Source organism: Staurois parvus, unplaced genomic scaffold, assembly GCF_062004578.1.
Source record: "Staurois parvus isolate SC_StPar_1 unplaced genomic scaffold, SC_StPar_1.0 ptg001713l, whole genome shotgun sequence".
Lineage (NCBI taxonomy): Eukaryota > Metazoa > Chordata > Amphibia > Anura > Ranidae > Staurois > Staurois parvus.
The window spans coordinates 1-25472 of record NW_028319509.1 but is presented as its reverse complement, the minus strand read 5'-3'; the positions used below and the strand labels follow the sequence as shown (position 1 = coordinate 25472).

Sequence of the window (25472 nt, the reverse complement as noted above, 5' to 3'; positions counted from 1 at the left end):
AAAAGATTAATGAATAAAAAGTCATTAGTCTTTCCAAATATGAGTTCAACATCTAACTACGTTAGTACACATTGAGACTTGAATATACCAGATTTCCCGTCTTGTCACTATGTCACTGTCAGAACAGCCAGTGCAGTTGCCATTTCTCTGGTAGGCTGGCCTATGCGGTTGCCATGTCCATGGTAGGGCGGGCTTATGAGGTTGCCATGTCCATGGTAGGCTGGCCAATGAGGTTGATATGTCCCTGCTAGGTTGGCTTATGAGGTTGCCAGGTTCCTGGTAGACTGGCTTGTGAGGTTGCCATGTACCTGGTATACTGGCTTGTGAGGTTGCCATGTCCCTTGTAGGCTTAGCTGTGAGGATACCATGTTCCTTGTGGGCTGGCTTATGAGGTTGCCATGTTCATGGTAGGCTTGCCTATGAGGATGCATGCCATGTCCCTGGTGGGCCGGTTTCTGAGCTTGCCATGTCAATGGTGTGCTGGCCGATGAGGTTAACATGTTACTGATCGGCTGGCCAATGAGGATGCCATGTCCCTTGTGGACCAGTTTATGAGGTTGTCATGTCCATGGTAGGCTGGCCTATGAGGTTGACATGTCCCTGGTGGGCCAAATTATGAGGTTGCCATGTCCATGGTGTGCTGGCCAATGAGGTTGACATGTCCCTGGTAGGCTGGCATATGAGTTTGCTATGTCCCTGGTGGGCGGCTTTTGAGGTTGCCATGTTCCTGGTAGACTGACTTATGAGGATGCCATGTTCCTGGTAGGCTGGCCAATGAGGATGCCATGTCCCTAATAGGTTGGTCTAGGAGACTGACATGTCCCTGGTAGACTTGCTTATGAGGTTTCCATGTCCATAGTAGGCTGGCATATCGGGTTGCCATGTCCATAATAGGCTGGCTTTTGAGATTACCATATCCCTGGTGGGCCGGCTTATGAGACTGCCATATTCCTGGTAGACTGGCTTATGAGGATGCCATGTCCCTGGTAAGCTGATCTAAAAGGATGCAATGTCCCAAGTTGGTTTGGTCTATGAGGTTGCAATGTGCCTGTAAGGTTGGTCTTTGAGGATGCCTTGTCCCTGGTAGGTTGGTCTATGAGGATGTCATGTCCCTGGTAGTTTGGTCTATGAGGATGCCATGTCCCTGGTAGGTTGGTCTGTGAGGATGCCATGTCCCTAGTAGGTTGGTCTACGAGATTGACATGTCCCTGGTAGACTTGCTTATGAGGTTGCCATGTCCATAGTAGGTTGGCCTATCAGGTCACCATGTCTATAGTAGGCTGGCCTATGAGCTTGCCATGTCCCTTGTAGGTTGGTGTATGTGGTTGCAATGTTCTTGGCAAGGTGTCACAAACATGTCTTAGTCAGGTTACGTCAATTTTTTTTACAATGCTCAAGAAAGAATGCTCCAATTGCTTGTCAATGTTCCTAGAAGTCATGCTGTATATAAGTGGGACATATATCTAAATAATCACACACCCTGGTCAGCACTGGCCACCCTCTGGTTGAGGCTGATCATTGATATCTGTGGTCTTTCCTCTATGTAGGGGAGATCTGAGTTGGTTCATACCAATCCTATGTGTGGGGGAGTAACATGAAAATCTGAGGGCTAAGTAAGCTGGGAAGAGAGACAATGTAGAGGGTGAGAATAATCACTGGTGTGGGTACATATATGAGATTTGGAACCTTTCACCCATCAGAAGCAAAAGGAAACACTCCAGGTAGAGGAACATGTGACAGTGCTGGTGCTCGGTGATTGGCTCAGTGCTGTCAGATGGAGGCTGGAAGGGTCCTCTGCCCTCTGTAAGCTCTGACTGGAGTAACTGGTATATAACACCATAAATCTAATGTACTGTATATAATAATGGTACTGTATATACTGTATGTCATTCACTAATGAGTTACTAAACATTTGTTCTTGGTTTTCCATTGCTGGCAACACCAGAATACCAATCAATGTTTAAATCTTGTAATATACCTCAGATGATCCATTATATACAGTACCCTTTTCTGTATTTCCAGCTTGTGAAAATGAAACCTGCGCCAGTGATGAGTACTGCGATAGCAGCGGCACCGCCTGTCAGTGTAATTCCACCATCTACCCCTATGCAGGTATAGTATGCTATAATCCAATGGCCATAAAGGGGGCTGAATGACACATTGCATGCTTTACACTACGGCATCCGACGCTTTGCATTGCACTTGGTGATGGAAGGCTTGGATGCAGCTGCTCGGCCATGGAAACCCATTCCATGAAGCTCTCTACGCACTGTTGTTGGGCTCATCTGAAGGCCACACCAAGTTTGGAGGTCTTTAGCTATTGACTCTGCAGACAGTTCGTGACTTCTGCGCACTGTGACTGTTGTTCCCAGTGGCTTCCACTTTGTTATAATCCCACTAACAGTTGAGCGTGGAATATTTAGTAGCCAGGAAATGTCACGGATGGACTTATTGCCCAGGTTGCCACCTATCACGGGACCACTCTTGGAGTCACTGAGCTCCTGAGAGCGACCCATTCTTTCACCAATGTTTGTAGAAGCAGTCTGCATGCCTAGGGGCTTGATTGTATACACCTGTGTCCATGCAGGGGATTGGGACACCTGAATCACATGACATGGAGGGGATTGGAACACCTGAATCACATGATTGGGAGGGGATTGGAGCACCTGAATCACATGATATGGAGGGGATTGGAGCACCTGAATCACATGATATGGAGGGGATTGGAACACCTGAATCACATGATTTGGAGGGCGGGCCCGATACGTTTGACAATATAATGTACCAGTGATCACTGGTAGGACTGCCTTAAATACTATTGCAACGTGATTAGCACAGCCAGGCAACTAGCATTTTTATAGCTACCCTCCAGTCAGGAGCTAAATACATGGATAAAATACACATATAGAAGCTGTTTTTCCTTCCAGGTGATTTGTATTTCTCTCCATCTTGTCCTAAGATTTACACAGCCCTGTATGCCAGGACAGAAGATGTGATACCTCTCTTCTGCTGTTAAGTAACATTCAGAGGTCTTGTCCCTTCCCCACCCTGCGACTGGACAGTGAAAGGAGAAGCAGCAGATGGATGAGCTCTATCACTCTGCTCTCTCCTCCTGTCAACATGCTCCCTGCACTGCAGCACTGGCTTCTTCTAGTGCTTCTCCCTGTCCCAGTCTGAGCTCTGCTGTACAGGGGAGTCCAAGAGCCTAATATCAGGTTGATTTCAGGCGCTTAGAGCGCTGACATTTACAAGTAGTATTAATTTGTGTGTTTTATAATCTTCTCAGACTTCAGCTTGAAAGGAAGGCCAGCAATGACAGCTCTCATGACCAGGGCCGTGGATAAGGGGGCACCACCAGTCCTCCTGTACGAGGTCCAAGCCAGTAGGGGGGCCCAGGCAGCTGGGTAAAACAGATGTCGGCAGGGAGGGTGTTCGGCATGGCAGGGGGGGGGGTTGGGGGCAATTACTGGAACCGATCCCCTGTATGACTCTCTCTGCAGCAGCTGAAAGCTGGCATCTCCTCTCCCTCCTGCTGGCTTTCAGCTGCTGCAGAGAGAGCCATACAGGGGATCAGTTCCAGTAATTGCCCTCCCAGTGCATCCATCACCCGCCCTGTGCGCCATACATTTCCCCCTCCTGCCCCCTTGTGTGCCCCCACCCCCCGCAGTGTTACCAGCTTCCCTCCTCTCCTTCCCAGCTGCAAGCACTCAATATGATCCTTCAGGATGGGGAATAGGGGGAAGCGTCTAGTAAATATGTCACATTTACCAGCCCCTTCCTTTCCTGAATGAAGACAATCAGTGATTGGTATAGATCACTCACCGTGTTCATTCATAACCGAAAAGCATAAAAAAACCAGTTACTTTGGTATTCTGTTAGGAAAAAAATTAAAATTGAAATTTCAGAGCTTTTAGATGACGAATAATAATAATAATAATGACAATATTACTTATTATCCTTGTTGTCACCACTGTTATTATCCAAAAATATTGAATACATTTACATGTTTGGTTTTGTTAGGGAATGGTCCCGCTCCAACGATTCAGTGCAGTAGAGGAATTCTAAATATATTTGTATCAAAATGTTGGCTGGAAAGAAATAATTACAACACATCGAGTATAAGGCTGGAGAATCCCGATTGTTCGGCTACAAGAGAGATTGTGAATGACACGGCCCAGATGGATTTTCACCGATCGCTGATGGCTAGTGACTGCAACACCATTGTAGAGGTAAGTCTGGGACATTAAAGAGAACCTGTCATCAACTGAAACGCTAGCAAGTAAAACACAGAAACGTCAAATGTTCTTAATTGCAATGCTCTTTTTCCATATTTTTTTAAAGTAGCTACCGGTGGAGGAGGGAAGGGGGGCACTATAGAGCAGCCATTTTTAATCAGGGTTCTGTGGAAGCCTAGGGTTCTTCCATATGTGGTTTGGGGTTCCTTGAGCTGTGGATAACCAACCTCCTATCTCCCGGTGTCTGCTTAGCTCCAGGTCCAACACCACTTGGCAGTGCCAGTAGCATGAATGCAAGGGCAGCATTCTGGCCCCTGATGGACTAAGCTGCAAATCCCTGGGATCTGAAAGTTATTTCAAGGGTTTAAAAGGCTGCTATGGAGTGATACTTGGGTGACATCCCTGGATCTGCTGTCATCACATACAAAATCGCAGCACTCATCAACAGTCTTGATGCTTATGGATAGAGGCTCCTAATTATTTATTACAAGTATACATTCATGAGCCACTTTATTAGGTCCTCCTTGCTAGTACCAGGTTGGACCCCTTTTTGCGTTTAGAACTGCCTTCATTCTTCGTGGCAAAGATTTAACAAGGTGGTGGAAATATTCTTCAGAGATTTTGCTCCATATTGACATGATGGCATCACGCAGTTGCTGCAGTTTGGCAGCTGCACATCCATGAACTGTTGATACAAGGCAGGATGGATCCACCACACCATGACACCACCACCACCAGCCTGAACTGTTGATACAAGGCAGGATGGATACACCACACCGTGACACCACCACCACCAGCCTGGACCATTGATACAAGGCAGGATGGATCCACCACACCATGACACCACCACCACCAGCCTGAACCGTTGATACAAGGCAGGATGGATCCACCACACTATGACACCACACTATGACACCACCAACACCAGCCTGAACCATTGATACAAGGCAGGATGGATCCACCACACCATGACACCACCACCACCAGCCTGAACTGTTGATACAACGCAGGATGGATACACCACACTATGACACCACCAACACCAGCCTGAACTGTTGATACAAGGCAGGATGGATCCACCACACCATGACACCACCACCACCAGCCTGAACTGTTGATACAAGGCAGGATGGATACACCACACCGTGACACCACCACCACCACCAGCCTGGACCATTGATACAAGGCAGGATGGATCCACCACACCATGACACCACCACCACCAGCCTGAACTGTTGATACAAGGCAAGATAGATCCCCCACACCATGACACCACCACCACCAGCCTGAACCGTTGATACAAGGCAAGATAGATCCCCCACACCATGACACCACCACCACCAGTCTGAACTGTTTATACAAGGCAGGATGGATCCACCACACCATGACACCACCACCACCAGCCTGAACCGTTGATACAAGGCAAGATAGATCCCCCACACCATGACACCACCCCCACCAGTCTGAACTGTTGATACAAGGCAGGATGGATCCATGCTTTCAAGTTGTTTACACCAAATTCTGACCCTACTATCTGAATGTCGCAGCTGAAACCCAGACTCATCAGACCAGGCAATGCTTTTCCAATCTTCTCTTGTTCAATTTTGGTGAGCCTGTGCGAATTGTAGCCTCCGTTTCCTGTTCTTAGCTGACAGGAGTGGCACCTGGTGTGGTCTTCTGCTGCTGTAGCCCATCTGCTTCAAGGTTCAATGTATTGTGCATTCAGAGATGGTATTCTGCATGCCTTGGTTGTAACGAGCGGTTATTTGAGTTACTGTTTCCTTTCTATCATCTGGAACCAGTCTGTCCATTCTCCTCTGACCTCTGACCTCAACAAGTTATTTTCCTCCACACAACTGCCACTCACTGGATATTTTCTCTTTTTCAGACCATTCTCTGTAAACCCTAGAGATGGTTGCGCGTGAAAATCCCAGTAGATCAACAGTTTTTGAAATACTCAGACCAGCCTGTCTGGCACCAACAACCATGCCATGTTCAAAGTCACTTAAATCCTCTTTCTTCCCCATTCTGATACTTGGTTTGAACTGAATTTGTGTTACCGAGCAATTGAACAGTTGGACATAATAAAGAGGCCAGTGATTGTATATAGCGCCAGCCAGGGCCGGATCTAGCAAATATGATCTGGGGGTTCAGTAAAAGTCAAGGTGCATCCATCAGAGTTCCCTCTTACATCAGGCTGGGTTTCAGCTGCCCCATCAGAGTGCCCCCTTACATCAGGTGCCCCTATCAGAGTGCCCCCATACATCAGGGTCCTCATCAGAGTTCCCTCTTACATGAGATGTCCCCATCAGAGTTGCTGGGTCTTGTCCTAACCAATGATGATGGGTTGGATTTGGTGTTGGACCTGGAACTATGCCGGCATCATCAGATCGGAGGTCAGTTAGTCACAGCTCGAGAAACCCCTAGTAACCTCTGTAGGAACATTAGGGTTCCACAGAACACTGCTTGAGAAAGCCTGCTCCATAGTATTTCCCTTCCTTTGGCTTGGTGGTGTGGTGGCTTCCTCCTTCCCAATTCCCAATAGAATTGAGAGATAAGGGTAGGATTTCACGTAACTCTATAATGAATGTCAGAAATGGAAGTATTGATTTAGCACGCAATCATTGGTTTCTGGTCCTCAAGCAGCTCCCTGAAGAGCTCTGGTGGTGATTTCCTCAACTCTGTAACGCCAAGAAAATTGAACGGCTTTACTGTAATGACTATGTCACCATCATAGTTGACGCCCCTACTATGGAGGTGGCCAGCTACTGGCTGATTTGATTAAATTACGTATTCCTGTCTGGTGAAACCATTGTCACTGGGGCAAGCAAGGGATGATAAGTAACATTTGACAGTGGTTCTCATAACCTCCTCATTTAGAACTAGAAAGTTTTGGCTGGACGTGTATTTTATAGTTATTCTAGAAGCAAAGTTTCATGGGTTCGGTGGATCCTGTGATGCCAGCAGGTAGCAGAAGGATCTCATAGGTCTAGGTTACAGGATTCTTTGGCCTCTACCAGATTTCCTGATGCTGGGGATGGATTTGGTGGTAGGACATATCCTAAGTGGTGGCTCTTACTGGTCACAGCTGACCACAGGCTGCATTTAATTTGACCTCAAGCTCTGTGCGGACATTTGGGAGAGGCAGTGAGCCAATTCTAGAAGCAGGTTATGGAGTTGAGAGAAATCCCTTTTGTATACTGTTGGCTTGGCTTCAAGAAAAAAGAATATTACTGAATAGTAATTATTCCTTGGCAGCTTTAGGGTTCGAGGCTTGATTCAGATTGCAAAAGCTAGGTCATATTTGATAATGTCTAATAAGAACATATAGAAAAATGATCAATCAAAAAGCTCCTATACAGCCACAAAACACTACCTCCTCCCTAGGAAGTGAATAAACTAATAAATGTACTTTTTGTGATAAACTTACCAATAATCCCAATCTATCTCAAAATTTCAATAAACCCACATAATTCAAAAGGTGATGATCAAATCTGAATTAGAATAATAATAAATCTCCCTCTAATATATATTCAAAATCATCAAATATAACAATCAAAATTACAAAAATAAAATAAAATAAAATATATATAAAAGTGTCCAAATCACCAAAAATTAATAATAATAATAATAAGTGTCCAAATCGCCAAAAAGGTATGTAATATAAATAAATAAATGTCCAAAAATCCCAAGAAAACAAAAACGTTCTTTATGTGTTCAGTGAAGCAAGACGATACTCCAAAAATGCCTTTGTTATCCTCAAAAGTAAAAAGAAAAATATATCATAGTGTAATATCCTCAAACATATATATATGCTTCACACTGTGCAAAACTCAAATCACACCAAAAATAGTGAAAAATCAATAAATCAAAATAAACGTGAGAACTCGTGATCACTCCAATCTCAGGTGAATAGTGATACTAGGTACCAATATCCTATACACTCCAGCCAAAGTAGATGCTAAATACCATTACCCTCTTATGGTATATTCAGGCATATACTGTTAGATAGGAAAGCCATTCCTCCATCACTCTTATCTCGGGGTATTCCTCATATGGACAAAGAGACGGCTCAATCAGGCAGATTTCATAAAAAGATATAAATTTATTCCACACTTACATGTAAAAATCACTTTATCCAGCTCTCTGTACAGATTATGTATTAATATATAGAAAAATGGTCTGTCTAGCAGTTATAAGTTATGACAACATTTAACAAAAATTAAATTTTCTTTCAAAGCAGAGCTCAGGCAAGAAGCAAAATACATAGAAGGTTACCGATATACCTGCCCAATGATTTCAATGTAACTTTGTCCAGCCATTCCGGTGCTTTGCACAGCTTTGCTACTTCCAGGTTTAGAATTTCTACTTCCTGGGTCATCTGTCTTCTCATTGGTTGGAGGGGATGATGCTGATTCGCTGTCCAATGAGTGGGGGGGGGGGAGGCGGAGAGAAGACTTTGGAAACTGAACTGATGAACCAATAAGAGAAATGAACTGTGTGTGTTACCTGTATGGCTGGACAGTGTAGAAAATGTTTGTAAATTACAAGACTGGATGGATAGAATTCGAAATCCATTGGCAGATAAAACAGTAAAAAATAAAATAAAATAAAAGAATAAATGAAAATAAATAAATAATAATTGTGTGTATGTATGTATGTATATATATATATATATATATATATATATATATATATATATGTGTGTATATATATATATATATATATATATATATATATACACACACACACATATACTATATATATACTGTATATCAGGGCTTGACAAATTTTGCTTTGAATCTAGGAGTTAGCTAAAAAAGTTAGATGCTAGTTTTTTTTAGCATAGCGTGGGTTGTCAGCGCTTGGGCAAGGCAACTTTTGGGCGACAAGCTTCACGCGATGCGATTTGCACGACAGTCACGACAAACCGCACTACGTTTTAGGTGCCATTGGAAATAATGGCACCTGAACTTGCGTTTTGCGATCACAGCCATTCTGCCGCCAATCCTAAAATGCCCAGGTGTGAATGGAGCCGCTGTGGTTCACACATATGCGATTCTGGAACAGTTTTCAAACTCACAGAATTGCATGGCAGGCTAGATAGTATGAGTTCTGTAATGGAACCGACCCCAGATTGCACTTGGGTACTTCCGTTAGAATACAGCTTCCCCGTCCGAACACCACAGCAAACACCAGTCTTGAAGTAAACCAGGAAATAAACTACTTTATTTTAACACAGATACAAGATATTCAAGGGAACAACCCCCCCCCCCCCCCCCCCGCATAATGACACAGGGCGGGGCAATCTACATTTAGTACCAAGAGACACACCAGCAGACAGTCCCATCAGGAGGGAGGGCTGCTGGAAACACCCCCCACCAAGCCAATACACAAACACATACATCCCATAATAGTTTGCTACCAAGCCAGACACGCAATAGACCAATGGGATGCAACCATATGGCATTAAACAATCAACAACCCCCACCCCAATATTAGGACAGATCACCCTGAACCTCTAACAGGCACAGGGTGACTTACACATAAGAGGGATATGGGGAGCTGAGACAGGGGTCTCCCCACCTGTCCAAAGTGAGCTGTGTTCCATGGGCCCCCCACCCAAAATGACTCCCATCACAAGTACCGATTGAGGTAGTTCACACAGATGCGATCCACACGCATTGAGTGCCATTACAAAAAGGGTCCTGTGTGACTTTATAGCGTTTTTTTCCAGACTCGCAAGTGATAGAGTAGAGTGACTTGCGGAGATAGGTGTTCACATAGGAGTGCTATTGACAGGAGTGTTTGCATTGAAGTCAATGGGAGGCATTTTTGCATTGAAGTCAAATAGAGGCCTTTTTGCACTGAAGTCAATTGGAGGCGTTTTTGCATTGAAGTCAATGGGACGCGATTTTTGCATTGAAGTTAAATAAAAGACTTTTTGCACTGAAGTCAATGGGAGGTGTTTTCGCATTGAAGTCAATGGGATGCGATTTTGCATTGAGGCAGTGTGGAGCCCAGGCTCCAAGACGCAATTTCTAGTTGCCATGGCGACCTGGCACCTGGGATTTGTCAAGCCCTGCAGTATATATGCATGTCAACTATGTAATTTGCTGCTTGCTTGGATCATGACTTGAAAATTAAATTTGTCTAATTTGTAATTGAACTGTGTTATGGGCAGCCCAGTGGCTAAATGGTTAGCACTTCCACCTGGCAGTATTAAGGTCATCGGTTCAAATCTCAACCACGGCACCACCTGCCTGGAGTTTGCATGTTCTCCCTCTGCCTGCGTGGGTTTCCTCTGGGTACTCCTGTTTCCTCCTACACTTCAAAGACATGCTGGTAGGCAAATTGGCTCCTGTCTATATTGGCCCTAGTATGTGTATGTATGAATGTGAGTTATGGGCAGGGACTGATGTGAATGTACAATATATATGTAAAGAGCTGTATAAGTACCTGAAATAAATCAACAAACCCCTTTTGTTCAATTCCCCTCAGGGTTATGAATATTCTCATTCAGTTAAATTATTAATCTTTTTTCTCTCTCCACAGATAAATGGGACCCATGCCACATACTGGAACACATTGTATATTTTTGCCAATAATGTTCTAATTCAAACACGGGAAGATTACGCCAAGCGTGTTTCCTGCACCTTCCCGCTGTATAGGACCTATGATATGGTCACACTGAGGCCAATAGCTGGGTATTTATTCATTGTTACTACTTGAGATACAGAGATAGGCCTGCTTAAAATAGATTTTCACACGTCTGAAAATGTATGAAACAAGCAAGGAGTATTTTTGTAAAGAAAACCCACAAAAAACTTGCATTGTCATTAGTCCAGAGAATGTGCATGTACATCCATTTAGTGGAAAATGGACAAATATGAATGTTATAAGACATGTTTTTGCTCCAGGATGAATGTCCTTTTATTATGGGCAGAAGAAAAATACTGCATTGAGGGCAATAGATGGAGTACAAATAGTTTTGTAACAATAGATACAATCTGACCATCGCCTACATCTGTTTGCTAATTCCCTCTAGAGTCCTCTGTTTGTGACATTTGTCCAGAAAATTTTTCATAACTAGACCCCTATGATTCTTTCCAGTCTTCCTTTACATTTTAGCAATGTGTATGTTAGGTAGACCAGTCATAGTTGTATCACTGAGCAGTTATCCTGAGACGGTGTATCTACACAGCAGTTATTGATTGAGTTCTGAATATAATATGTCTCATTCTAGCACCGTACCAGTGAGTGTCCCTGAAAGAATTGGAAACCTTCTAGTGAACATGACAATTTATGAAGATGACTTTTCCATATGGTTCCCCGAGGCTGAGAAGCTCTATGTAGAGGAAACTATAAATATTTCAGTGGTGTCACCAAACCTGGATGCCAACACATTCAAACTCAAAGTATTGAGAATCTTCGCCTCTCCTGGAGGGTCAATGGCCCCAACCTATGATCTGCTTGTGGATGGGTAAGCATATTGAATCCTGAAGAATACAAACTGCGAGTACAATGTGTGAATTGCAAATACAGTATATATAAAAATATTGGGCCGCCTGCCTTTCCACGCACATGAATTTTGATGGCCTCCCAGTCTTAGTCCATAGGGTTCAATATTGAGTTGGCCCCGCCCTTTGCAGCTGTAACAGCTTCAACTCTTCTGGGAAGGCCGTCCACAAGGTTTAGGAGGGGTCACTATAATACACTATATTACCAAAAGAATTGGTCCGCCAGCCTTTCCACACACATGACCTTTAATGGCCCCCCAGTCTTAGTCTGTATGGTTCAGTATTGAGTTGGCCCCGCCCTTTCCATGCACATGAGCTTTAATGGCCCCCCCAATCTTGTCCATAGGGTTCAATATTGAGTTGGCCCCGCCCTTTGCAGCTATAACAGCTTCAACTCTTCTGGGAAGGCTGTCCACAAGGTTTAGGAGGGTGTCTATGGGAAGGTTGGACTATTCTTCCTGAAGCACATTCGTCAGGTCAGGCACTGATGTCGGGGGTGGAGGCCTGGCTTGAAGTCTCCTCTCTAATTCATCCCAAAGATATTCTATGGGGTTGAGGTCAGGACTCTGTGCAGGACAGTCAAGTTCCTCCACCCCAAACTGGCTCCTCTATGTCTTTATGGACCTTGCTTTGTGCACTGGTGAATGTGGAATTCAATATCTCAAAGGAAATATTAACAACGATAATAAATATAATTGTGAATGTGCTTAGTGATAACACAAAAAATGATGGCAAAACACAAAACTTAGATCAATACGCATGTGCAAAAAAATGCACATACATATATTACATCACACGTGCAAAAATGTGAAGTGAAATATATCTAAATAATACACGCAAACTCAAAGTCCAAATGAATATTAAAAATGAAGAAAATTTCAATAATGGAATATTAAAGGTGAAAAAAATATATAGTTTTTGGTTGACTGTGTTTCCAGTAAAACTGGAAGGTGACCACAGGTGAAACAAAACGTGCAGGTATCTGGGTGTAAATAGAGCTTGTGAATCCAACCACCTTCTGGATTAGCCTCTCACCTCATCACTTCGACCCTTGCGGGTCAAAGAGCAGTAATGGATCCCTCTCACAGATCCTCCAGGCACCAAAAGCACTCCAAACCACTTCTCAGGATATAATATTCCCACTCAGCTCTTCTTCAAGTATAGATGAAATATCACTGACAGGTCCGACTTTTTTCATGAGACATTCAGGCTGACTTCATCTGCAGATGGAAGTTGATCTCTTTGATCTCTTCCGTATTCTCCTCCGTCTGCATCCCGGAGCTGATCCACCAGGTAGGAGAGGTTCTCACTCTGAATGGAGAAGTCTCATCTCTGTGGAGAGCGGAGTCCTGTCCTGGATTCTGGAAAGATCCTGCGCTGTGCTTCCCTGTGATTAGTATCCACCGATACTAATCACAGGGAAGCACAGCGCAGGATCTTTCCAGAATCCAGGACAGGACTCCGCTCTCCACAGAGATGAGACTTCTCCATTCAGAGTGAGAACCTCTCCTACCTGGTGGATCAGCTCCGGGATGCAGACGGAGGAGAATACGGAAGAGATCAAAGAGATCAACTTCCATCTGCAGATGAAGTCAGCCTGAATGTCTCATGAAAAAAGTCGGACCTGTCAGTGATATTTCATCTATACTTGAAGAAGAGCTGAGTGGGAATATTATATCCTGAGAAGTGGTTTGGAGTGCTTTTGGTGCCTGGAGGATCTGTGAGAGGGATCCATTACTGCTCTTTGACCCGCAAGGGTCGAAGTGATGAGGTGAGAGGCTAATCCAGAAGGTGGTTGGATTCACAAGCTCTATTTACACCCAGATACCTGCACGTTTTGTTTCACCTGTGGTCACCTTCCAGTTTTACTGGAAACACAGTCAACCAAAAACTATATATTTTTTTCACCTTTAATATTCCATTATTGAAATTTTCTTCATTTTTAATATTCATTTGGACTTTGAGTTTGCGTGTATTATTTAGATATATTTCACTTCACATTTTTGCACGTGTGATGTAATATATGTATGTGCATTTTTTTGCACATGCGTATTGATCTAAGTTTTGTGTTTTGCCATCATTTTTTGTGTTATCACTAAGCACATTCACAATTATATTTATTATCGTTGTTAATATTTCCTTTGAGATATTGAATTCCACATTCACTTTATTTAATTAATTTGAATGTAGCGCAGCATTTTTATGGTTTACATTCACTTGATCACTGGTATATGATTTAATGCTAGCAGCTGTTTGGGGTTCGTTTATTATTTTATTATATATATTTTGTATTATTTAACACACATTTGGAGCGCAGGAGGGTCACACCAGTATTGTGCACTGGTGAGCAGTCATGTTGGAACAGGAAGGGGCCGTCCCCAAACTCTTCCCACAAAGATGGGGGCATGAAATTGTCCAAAATGTCGCCTTAAGAGTTCCCTTCACTGGAACTAGGGGGCCAAGCCCAACCCTTGAAACACAACCCCACACCATAATCCCCCCTCCACCAAACTTTACTCTTGGCACACTGCAGTTAGGCAAGTACCGTTCTCCTGGCAACCGCCAAACCCAGACACGCCCATCGGATTGCCAGACAGAGAAGCGTGATTGGTCACTCCAGAGAACACATCTCCACTGCTCTAGAGTCTACTGGCGGTGTGCTTTACACCATGGCAGCCAACGCATCTGCGCACTGTGCGCTTCAGCATGCACTGACCCTGCTCTGTCATTTTACGTGGCCTACCACTTGGTGACTGAGTTGCTGTTGTTCCCAGTTGCTTCCACTTTGTTATAATCCCACTAACAGTTGAGCGTGGAATATTTAGTAGCCAGGAAATGTCACGGATGGACTTATTGCCCAGGTGGCCACCTATCACGGGACCATGCGTGGAGTCACTGAGCTCCTGAGAGCGACCCATTCTTTCACCAATGTTTGTAGAAGCAGTCTGCATGCCTAGGGGCTTGATTGTATACACCTGTGTCCATGGAGGTGATTGGAACACTTGAATCACAAGGGCGGGGACAATACTTTTGGCAATATAGTGTATGTATGAGATCTCACATACATCTGATTGAACATTCGCTGTTTGGATGATTGTTCAGATGCCTAATGTTTAGAGTGTTCGGTGTGGAAAAAAATGAATACAGGATATTATTAAGGGTCAAAAATAAGGATATTATATTCCTGAAAACACACTGTCTATATCATAGACAGTTCTCAATGGTAGCTAAGGAAGCAGTGGGTTCCTGCTCTCGCTGTGTTCTTAGCAACTATTGATGTCACTTAGACCCATTCACTTACATGGCTCGGAATCCTCAGCCAGGTAGGAAAAGGACTTTCCTTTATAGGGGGTGGCATCATTGCCTAAATATGGCCACACTAGTACCCTCATTCACATGGGATAAGACAATATCTGGGTGCCCTCTTATTGGTAAAGGGGGCTTTCAGATCCCAATATCCCCCTGCCCGCAGACCCCCACTATCACTGAGCCAGGGTTGTTGGAAAGAGGTCCTTTGTCCTCATCAGCTTGGAGTAAGGTGCTGTATGAGGGGGTCCTCCTCTGGCAAGGTAAACCCCCTCCCCCCATTTTGAGGGCATGTGGTCTGGTTTGGATCAAAAGGGGCAGGGGGCGCGCATGCTTGTCTCCCCTTTCCTGGCCTCTAGGCTGCATGCTTAGATACAGTAAGGGTCTGGTGTGGATTTTTGAGTGAACTTTTTTCTTTTAATTCTTGTATGTTTCACCTTGAAATCCACCAGGCACAGCTGAACCTCCCATGCTTTTTCTTTTTTTGTGGGGGTCCCCCATTAACATCAATATCAGACTATCATCTAGAACAGTGGTCGGCAAGCCGCGGCTCGCGAGCCACATGCGGCTCTTTACCCACTCTAATGCGGCTCTTCTGTGTGCCGGGCGCCTGCTCCCCTCCCTCCTCTCGGTCGGCCGCTCCCCTGCCTCCTCTCGGTTGGCCGCCCCAAAAGTCCGCGCGGACCTTTTAATCCGGCCCGCGGATGTGGCTGTCAGGATGTGTGTAGGCGGGGCAGCGTGCCGAACGTGAGGGGAGGGGAGCTAGGCTCCTCTCACAGTCCGCCCTGAAGACCCGAAACGGCACGGGAAGACAGCGAGAGGAACGCGCGGAGCAAAGGTAAGTGAATTGACACGGGGGACTTGGCTTACTAGAAGGGGGGGGGAATAGTACTGTGGGGGATGAAATACTATATGAGGGATGAAATACTATATGAGGGATGAAATACTATATGAGGGATGAAATACTATAGGGGGGATGAATTACTATAGGGGGGATGAATTACTATAGGGGGGATGAATTACTATAGGGGGGATGAAATACTATATGGGGGGATGAAATACTATATGAGGGATGAAATACTATATGGGGGGATGAAATACTATATGGGGGGATGAAATACTATATGAGGGATGAAATACTATATGAGGGATGAAATACTATATGGGGGGATGAAATACTATATGAGGGATGAAATACTATATGGGGGGATGAAATACTATATGAGGGATGAAATACTATATGGGGGATGAAATACTATATGAGGGATGAATTACTATATGGGGGATGAAATACTATACGGGGGATGAAATACTATACGGGGGATGAAATACTATACGGGGGATGAATTACTATACGGGGGATGAATTACTATATGAGGGATGAATTACTATATGGGGGGATGAAATACTATATGGGGGGATGAAATACTATATGAGGGATGAAATACTATATGAGGGATGAAATACTATATGGGGGGATGAAATACTATATGAGGGATGAAATACTATATGGGGGGATGAAATACTATATGAGGGATGAAATACTATATGGGGGATGAAATACTATATGAGGGATGAATTACTATATGGGGGATGAAATACTATACGGGGGATGAAATACTATACGGGGGATGAAATACTATACGGGGGATGAATTACTATACGGGGGATGAATTACTATATGAGGGATGAATTACTATATGGGGGGATGAAATACTATATGGGGGGATGAAATACTATATGAGGGATGAAATACTATATGAGGGATGAAATACTATATGGGGGGATGAAATACTATATGAGGGATGAAATACTATATGGGGGGATGAAATACTATATGAGGGATGAAATACTATATGGGGGATGAAATACTATATGAGGGATGAATTACTATATGGGGGATGAAATACTATACGGGGGATGAAATACTATACGGGGGATGAAATACTATACGGGGGATGAATTACTATACGGGGGATGAATTACTATGGGGGATGAATTACTATATGGGGGATGAATTACTATGGGGGATGAATTACTATATGGGGGATGAATTACTATATGGGAGATGAATTACTATGGGGGATGAATTACTATATGGGGGATGAATTACTATATGGGGGATGAATTACTATGGGGGATGAATTACACTATGGGGGATGAATTACTATATGGGGGATGAATTACTATGGGGGATGAATTACTATATGGGAGATGTATTTTCAGTTTTAAAAATGTGGCTCTCAAAATAAATTTCAATCATGGTTTTGGCGAGATTTGGCTCAGTTGAAAAAAAAGGTTGCCCACCACTTATCTAGAATAAAGTATAGAAGAAAGGTATCCCATGCCATGTAAATAAAGGAGCTAGGGATAGTGTAAAAAAAACAGTGTGTGTGGGGGGGGGGGTTTACCCATAATTCAATAATACAGGTCCAAGATTTTGAAGAGGGGCCTTACGCAAAAGAAATAAAAATGGTGCGAGGTCCCCCCCAATTTTATTTTACCAAACCCTTTTTTTGTCTCAGCCTGGCACTTCAGCTTGAGTGTCGGGGGTTAGAGGCCACCTGAAGTCTTACACTTGCTGCCCGGTCGGGGGTTAGAGGCCACCTGAAGTCTTTCACTTGCGGCCAGGTCGGGGGTTAGAGGCCACCTGAAATCTTACACTTGCTGTCAGGTCGGGGGTTAGAGGCCACCAGAAGCTTTACACTTGCTGCCTGGTCGGGGGTTAGAGGCTACCTAAAATCTTACACTTGCTGCCCGGTCGGGGGTTAGAGGCCACCTGAAGTCTTACACTTGCTGCCCGGTCAGGGGTTAGAGGTCACCTGAAGTCTTTCACGTGCTGCCAGGTAAGGGGTTAGAAGCCACCTGAAGTCTTACACTTGCTGCCCAGTCAGGGGTTAGAGGCCACCTGAAGTCTTACACTTGCTGCCCGGTCAACTACCTGAGTCTTCCAACTCCTTAAAGGGACTAAGGACCTGGGTGGATGGGCTTTGTGTCAATGGCATTGGCTTACAATGCTTCTGAGATCATTCAGAATTTGAGGACAGGTGCATTTGACCTGCAGTTGACCTCCTTGTGATCTTCCTCAAATTTTGCATTCCCATTGACTTGTAATCAACTTGGTGATCAAGAGATTTTTTTTGGCAATTGTTTGGGATTGGCTTTAGGCTTGTGTCCATGCCATCAGTTTCAAATACTTCTGAGATCATTCAAAAACATAGATTAGCCTGCTATACATGATCTTACTATATACTAGTTATGCTTTCTAGAATCCTCTATAGAATACAGAGTACATATCTAATAGCTGACCTGTTTCTATGTTCAGGTGCCCAGTGACTCCTGCCCTATTAAGTGTGATCAGCAATGGTGTCAGCAATGAATGTCAGTTCACAATGAAAGCCTTCCAAATGTATGGCTCTGAGAACGTCTCACTCTACGTTGAGGTTGAATTCTGCTCAGCTGATTGCATAACGGTAAGACTTAAAGTACAGGTCAGTAGTTAAAACCAGATGGGTTCTCCCACGCTCCTCATTCAATTTATACCCAAAACACAGTGCAAACACATTAGAAATTTTGCCAAGGCACCCCTGAAGGAACCTCAAGGCACCCCAGGGTGCCTGGGCACCCTGGTTGACAAAGGCTGGTTTAGACTACAAAGTATCATTTCTAAAAACGGTCTGTTTTTCAGTCAAGGAAACTTGACCTATTAACATTTTGTTGTGATCTGGTGCTACTCGCGTCCTCTGCACTAACCTCAAAGATGTCACATTTTGTATTTAAATATTTTAGCATTTTGTATTTTTTTTTTTTTTCATCTGACAGCTGGGGCACACATTTCTCTTTCACGTGTTTCTATATCTATATGCAGCCTGTAGAGAGAGCATTTTATTAACAGGCTCCATAGCTCAAGCTGCAAATTACACACACGAGTACATGAGCCTTCCCTTATTAGCACAGTCGGAAGTTCTCGTTGGACAAACAAAGCCACAAGGCAGGCAGCCACTGCTGTGGTGTCACTTCAGCTATTCCTTAGTGCTCTGGGTATTATCTGCCATGGATGTTTATTTTCAAAACAAAGATTGTGAATAATATACAAGTCTTGGTTAAGCAGTGAGGGAGATTCCCTTTTGACATTACAAACCCCATTTACTTACTTAAGAAATGGACCTTATACATTGTGGCTAGAGTTGGCCTTTATGTGGACATCACCCCATGTATACGTACATTGCCCCATGGTTTGTCGTGTTATAATTTACCATTTCTTTGATTACAGAACTGCAGCTCTGAAATTGAAATTCCAGTTCCAGCCAATGCCTCTTCACTTACAAGTAAGTCCTCTTACATCCCCAATGTTGTAATAGTGCTTGCAAGGGACGCTGTAGGCCTAACTGATTGCATTCATTTAGTTCTGGTATTGTATAAATATTTGTTACACAGGGCTTGGTTTTGGTGGGACACTTTTATATTTCACATTCAAGAATGATAGAATTTCATACAATACGACATGGGGCCTGATGACACCACTTTCTGTAACCAGACCTATTCTAGAACAGAGCCGCCTTCTGTCAGACTAGCTAACTGCATCTGCTTGCATGCCTATTTATTAAATGTTAGTGATGCAGAAATGAAAAATGTCCAACGCAATCTAAATACGCAACGCATCACGGTGTCAGAAGAAGATCCCTGTCATTACACATGACTGCATCAGGACACAGACCATGATCACCTTTGGGTGATAACACTAGAGTAATTCAGGATACCCCATGCAGTCACCATTTATCTGGCTGTATGGTCACCATGTTCCTGGCCAGAAGACCTATGGCAAACCATGAGACCAAGAGGCCCATGACCTTCCCATTCTGTTCAGGTGACCCATGAGCTTTTCATGTCCAGGTGCAGGTGAGCCATGTCCGGATGCAGGCAGTTAACAAGGATTTGTGCTGGATGAGTGATGAAGGGGGAGTTTGGTAAGATGATTTGTACTGGAGGGCAATTTGGGAGGGGAAATGATCTGTCCTTGAAGGAGGAGGGGTGGCTGAAGGGGTGATGATTTGTGCTAAAAGGGGGAATTGGAGGGGCGAGGATTTGTGCTGCAAGGGGTGGGGGTGTGGAGGGGAGAGCATTTGTGCAGAGACGGGGGATATATGCTAAAAGGTGGGGGGGGTGATGGAGGAGAGAGAAATTGTGCTGGGGGGGGGAGATTTGTGCTAGTCCTAGAAGGAGGGGGGGGGGTTGGAGGGGAGAGAAACTGAGCTGGGAGGGGGGATTTGTGCTAGTCCTAGAATGGGGGGGGGATTTGTGCTGGAGGGAGGATGGAAGGGAGAGGAATTGTGCTGGGGGAATTTGTTCCAGAAAGGGGGGAGGGGGTGTAGGGGTGAGAATTTGTGCTGGGAGGGGGATTTGTGCTAGGAGGAGGGGGGTGGGGGTGGAGGGGAGAGGATTTGTGCTGGGAAGGAGGATTTGTCCTGGTGGGTGATGGAGGGAAGATGATTTGTGCTAGGAGTGAGGATTTGTCCTGTGGGGTGTTGAAGGGGAGAGGATTTGTGCTGGGAAGGAGGATTTGTCCTGGGGGGTGATAGAGGGAAGAGGATTTGTGCTGGGAGTGAGGATTTGTTAAAGGGGAGAGGATTTGTGCTAGAAGGAGAAGGGGGCTGGAGGAGAGGAATTGTGCTGGGAGAGGAATTTTGGGAGGAGTCGCAGAGATTTGTGCTGGAAGCGGAACAGGAGTTGGGTGTAAGGTAAGGCACGGACTTTCCTCCTATGCATCATATATATATTCTGGTGGAAGGAACTTGGGGATTGCTCACGTTACATGAGTTACGGGGCACAATACCTGCTTTGCCCTAGGTGCTGACAACCTACGCTATGCCACTGGAAGGAGCACACCCTTATCTTATACTCATTTCTTTGCCACCACTCCTCTGCCAGAGCTGGAGAAGAACCTAGAACCCCATGGGGTATGGAGGCCCATGTGACTTTATCCCAGGACGGACCTCAGGCCAGATTGCTGTCACATGGGACTCCGGGAGGGTCCTTAACTTTGCAAGTTCTAACCCAACACTGGGTTGGAGCTTGTACAATGAGTGAGCAGGGACTGGAGAAGAACCAGAGAAGAACGTAGAACCCCATGTAGTTTGGAGGCCAATGTCACTCTTTCCCTTGATGCTCCCTCTGGCCAGAGTGGACTGGAGAAAAAATGGGGAAGAAAGTAGAACCTCATGGGGTATGGAGGTCCATGTGACTCTCTCCCTTGATGCTCCCTCTGGCCAGAGTGCTGTCACATGGGACTAGAGGAGGGTATTTAGCCTTGTGTAAGCTCCATCCTATTGGTGGGTTAAAACTTGAAGTGAGTGAGCAAGGATTGGAGAAGAACCAGAGAAGAATGTAGAACCCTATGGGGTTTGGAGGCCCATGTGACTCTCTCCCTTTATGCTCTCTCTGGCCAGAGTGCTGTCACATGGGACTAGAGGAGGGTATTTAGCCTTGTGTAAGCTCCATCCCAGTGGTGGGTTAGGACTTGGAGTTGAGAGTAAGGTAAGGCACAGATTTTCCTCCTATGCATCATATATATATTCTGGTGGAAGGGACTTGGAGATTGCTAATGGTGCATGAGTTACGGGGCACAATAGAACCCCATGGGGTATGGTGGCCCATGTGACTCTTTCCCTTGATGCTCCCTCTGGCCAGAGTGCTGTCACATGGGACTAGAGGAGGGTATTTAGCTTTGTGTAAGCTCCATCTCATTGTTGGGTTAGAACTTGCAGTGAGTGAGCAGGGACTGGAGAAGAACCGGGGAGGAACTTAGAACCCCATGGGGTATGGAGGCCCATGTGACTCTCTCCCTTTATGCTCCCTCAGGCCAGAGTGCTGTCACATGGGACTAGAGGAGGGTATTTAGCTTCGTGTAAGCTCCATCTCATTGTTGGGTTAGAACTTGCAGTGAGTGAGCAGGGACTGGAGAAGAACCGGGGAGGAACGTAGAACCCCATGGGGTATGGAGGCCCATGTGACTCTCTCCCTTTATGCTCCCTCTGGTCAGAGTGCTGTCACTTGGGACTAGAGGAAGGTCTGTAGCCTTGTGTAAGCTCCATCTCAGTGCTGGGTCAGAACTTGCCGTGGCTGAGCAAAGGTGAGCACACAATGTGGCGTGGAGGGGCATTAAAGGCAAAGATAACCTCTTATCCTCCTTGCTATAGTTTCATTTATACCAATCAAGTGTTCCCATTCTCAGTGACCAAAATACCAAAGCCTCATTTTCCGATCTGAATGCCTTCATACATGAAGAGTTGAATATTTTTCTGTCTCTCTGATATCTGCAGGTTGTGGTGTGGACACTTGTACCGGTATTGAGTTCTGTAACGTGGATACTTGTCAATGTAATGCAACCTTCTATAAGTATACAGGTACGGAATATTACAATGCGGAGATTATACATTGTCTATTATCTACCATATCCATGTGCTGTACATACACTATGAGAAACCCAGGGGGACATCTTCTATTATGGAGAAGGATAGACCTACTGTATATTGATGGCTTTTCTACAGACTGGACACAACTGGCCACAACCATTCCATTATCGCATACATTTCCATGTGTTTATGTGAATGAAGAGCGAGGTAGAGGAAGACAATGCTAGACAACCCATGCTGCAGCATACATCCGGGGGGAGAACAGCCAATCAGAGAAGGTTTTAGAACCCAAATGTTCTCAGCCAGGTGACGGCTGCTTAATGCTGACCTCTGGCCACCAAATGTTGTTTATATTTATTGTATTTGCCACTTTTATTCACATTCACCTGTTTCTGTTATCACTTTTGCCAGCTTAAAGTGGTTATAAAGACAGAAGATTTTTTACCTTCATGCATTCTATGCATTCATTTAAAACATTCTGCATGTAGCTCCCCCCTCCTTATACTTACCTGAGCTCCATCTGGATCCAGCATGAGAACAGTGGCTCTCTGGGGCCACTACCTCCTCATTGGCTCACACAGCAATTGGTCATTGCTCACATTGCTGCCATTCACAGCCTGTGAGCCAGTGAGGAGAGAGTGGGGGCAGGGCTGAGCCATGTTCTAAGGGAGTGAGTCTGCTCAAGTGCCCCCATAGCAAGAAGCTTGTTAGTGGGGGCATTCGGCTAGGGGAAAGGAGCCAGGCCCATGGGGGGGACCCAAAATAAAGAGGATGGGGGCTGCTCTGTGCTAAACCATTGCAGAGGGCCAGGTAAGAAAGAATTTGTTTTTCTATTTCAACCTTTAGAATCACCTCAAATCTGAAATCCTGGAAAATATATATAAAAAATACTAAAAATAATTAAATGCATTTAAAAAGCAATAGAATAAACTAGCCTTATGTAATCCTCTGTACAGTGGCACTCAACTGTGAGGTGAAGGGGTAGTACTAGAGGCCAGTTGGGTGTCCCGCCTTTACATGGGCTGATAAAAGGACACGCTGGTATGAGCAGAGATCAGAGAGATGACCTCATCAGTCTGTTCATGCTCCTTCCTTGTCCAATCACAGGCTGGGGGCAGGGAGGTGACCTAGCTGTGTTTTTTTTTTAATGGTTGAACTGGATGGATTTTTGTCTTTTTTCAGCCAGACTAACTATGTAACTGCTTAATTGATGCAATTTTTTATCTCATCAGACAATTATCCATCTCCGGTCGTTGACTGCAGTAGAGGCATTTTAAGTATATTTGCATCAAAATGTTGGCTGGAAAAAAATGGCTACAACACATCGAGTATAAGGCTGAGAAATCCCGATTGTTTGGCTGCGAGAGAGATTGTGAATGGCACACCCCAGATGACTTTTCACCAACTGCTGACAGTGAATGAATGCAACACCACTGCGGAGGTAAGTCTGAGCCATGCAGCTTGCATATTAATTATGTAGATAGTATTGAAAGGTTATTACATTTGGACAATATGGAGGTCTATTTTATGGCCAAACCGGCCCTGGTGCAGCAAGTATGTTGCAAAAAGCCACGTCCTGGAGCCCACGTGGATGTGGAAAGTCGTGGCTTTGCCAAGTAATAACAGGCTGACAGCAGCCACAGATCTCCGATGTTGTTCAAATGTGATCGCAAAACCAGCATTCACCTGCGGTCAGAGGAAAATGATCAGTCCTGGACGTCAACTACTCGTTTCTACATCTGTCCCCAACCGCAGGTAATTGCTGGCTGTGCGATTACATTCCAACACCAGCGAACAGCATGTACACGTGTCTGAACTGTGAACGGGGTGGTCATAGATACAGTGCCTTGAAAAAGTCTTCCTACCCCTTGAAACGTCCCCCATGTTGTCATGTGACAACCAAAACCGTCAATGAATTTTATTGGGATTGGATGGGATAGACCAACACAAAGTGGCACATAATTGTGAAGTGGGAGGAAAATGAGAAATTTTCCTGCTGAGGTCCCCTTCCCCCATCATACAATGTAGCTCCATGGAATCTAGTGCCAGCAATACCACCAGCATACTAGGTATGACCAAATGAGTATTGGGGTTTCTGCATGTGTACCCCTTCTCTTATCCAAACCAAATGTTGAAAAGTGGAGAGGAGGATGTTATCTGATCTCATACTTTTTATTCCTGCCGTGATCTATCTTTACAGATTGATGAGACAATTGGTGGAGAGTTATGAAATTATAGTAATCGTATCTTGGGTCCCAGTCTTGCTGCCTTTTAAGTAACACATTAGAGTCTATTTATAAAATCAAAAATCACTGTGCGAATGACTGACGCAGTCACATAGCCGCCATGAATATTCCCCGTAATTAATGATATAGGTTTACTTCCTCTGATTACAGTGCCTTAGAAAAGTTTTCCTCCCCCACAAAATGTTCCTCGTGTTGTCATGTGACAACCAGAACCGTCAATGCATTTTATTGGGATTTGATGTAATAGACCGACACAAAGTGGCCCATAATTGTGAAGTGGAAGGAAAATGAGAAATGGTTTTCAAAATTTTTTATAAATAAATATCTGAAAAGTGTGGCGTGCATTTGTATTCAGCTCCCTTTACTCTGATCCCCCTAACTAAAATCTAGTGGAACCAATTGCCTTCAGAAGTCACCTAATTAGTAAATAGCATGGGATGCTCCAAAATGAATAGTACTTAGCAATTGGAGGACAGTCTTCTTCTAAAGCATTTGTGGGTGTTGGATAGTCTAATGCCTCACAGCTGGGGAATGTGAGGCAGGTTTATGAGCAATCTAAGGCCTCACAGCTGAGGATCATGAAGCAAGTCTCTCAGCAGGATAAGGTCTCACAATTAGGAACCATGAAGCAAGTCTCTTGGCATGATAAGGTCTCACAGCTGGGGACCATGAAGAAAGGCCCTCAGCAGTCTGAGGGCTCACAGCTGAGAACCATGAAGCAAGTCTCTGAGCAGGATAAGGTCTCACAGCTGA

At 44.6% G+C, this 25472-nt stretch overlaps 1 protein-coding gene across 1 annotated transcript in view; it reads left to right on the top strand.

Annotated features, from left to right (window-relative positions):
• LOC149434670 (uncharacterized) overlaps positions 1-25459 on the top strand; it is a gene marked incomplete at its 3' end in the record, with an annotated part of 77711 nt that extends 52252 nt beyond the window's left edge. The window contains exons 9-17 of the mRNA XM_089663539.1: positions 2023-2112; positions 4021-4229; positions 10791-10942; positions 11482-11718; positions 18387-18534; positions 19335-19389; positions 22381-22464; positions 23706-23914; positions 25262-25459. Of these exons, the coding sequence (XP_089519665.1) occupies positions 2023-2112; positions 4021-4229; positions 10791-10942; positions 11482-11718; positions 18387-18534; positions 19335-19389; positions 22381-22464; positions 23706-23914; positions 25262-25459 (1382 nt within the window). The remainder of the gene's footprint in view (positions 1-2022; positions 2113-4020; positions 4230-10790; positions 10943-11481; positions 11719-18386; positions 18535-19334; positions 19390-22380; positions 22465-23705; positions 23915-25261) is intronic.
• Between the last annotated feature and the right edge of the window lie 13 nt (positions 25460-25472).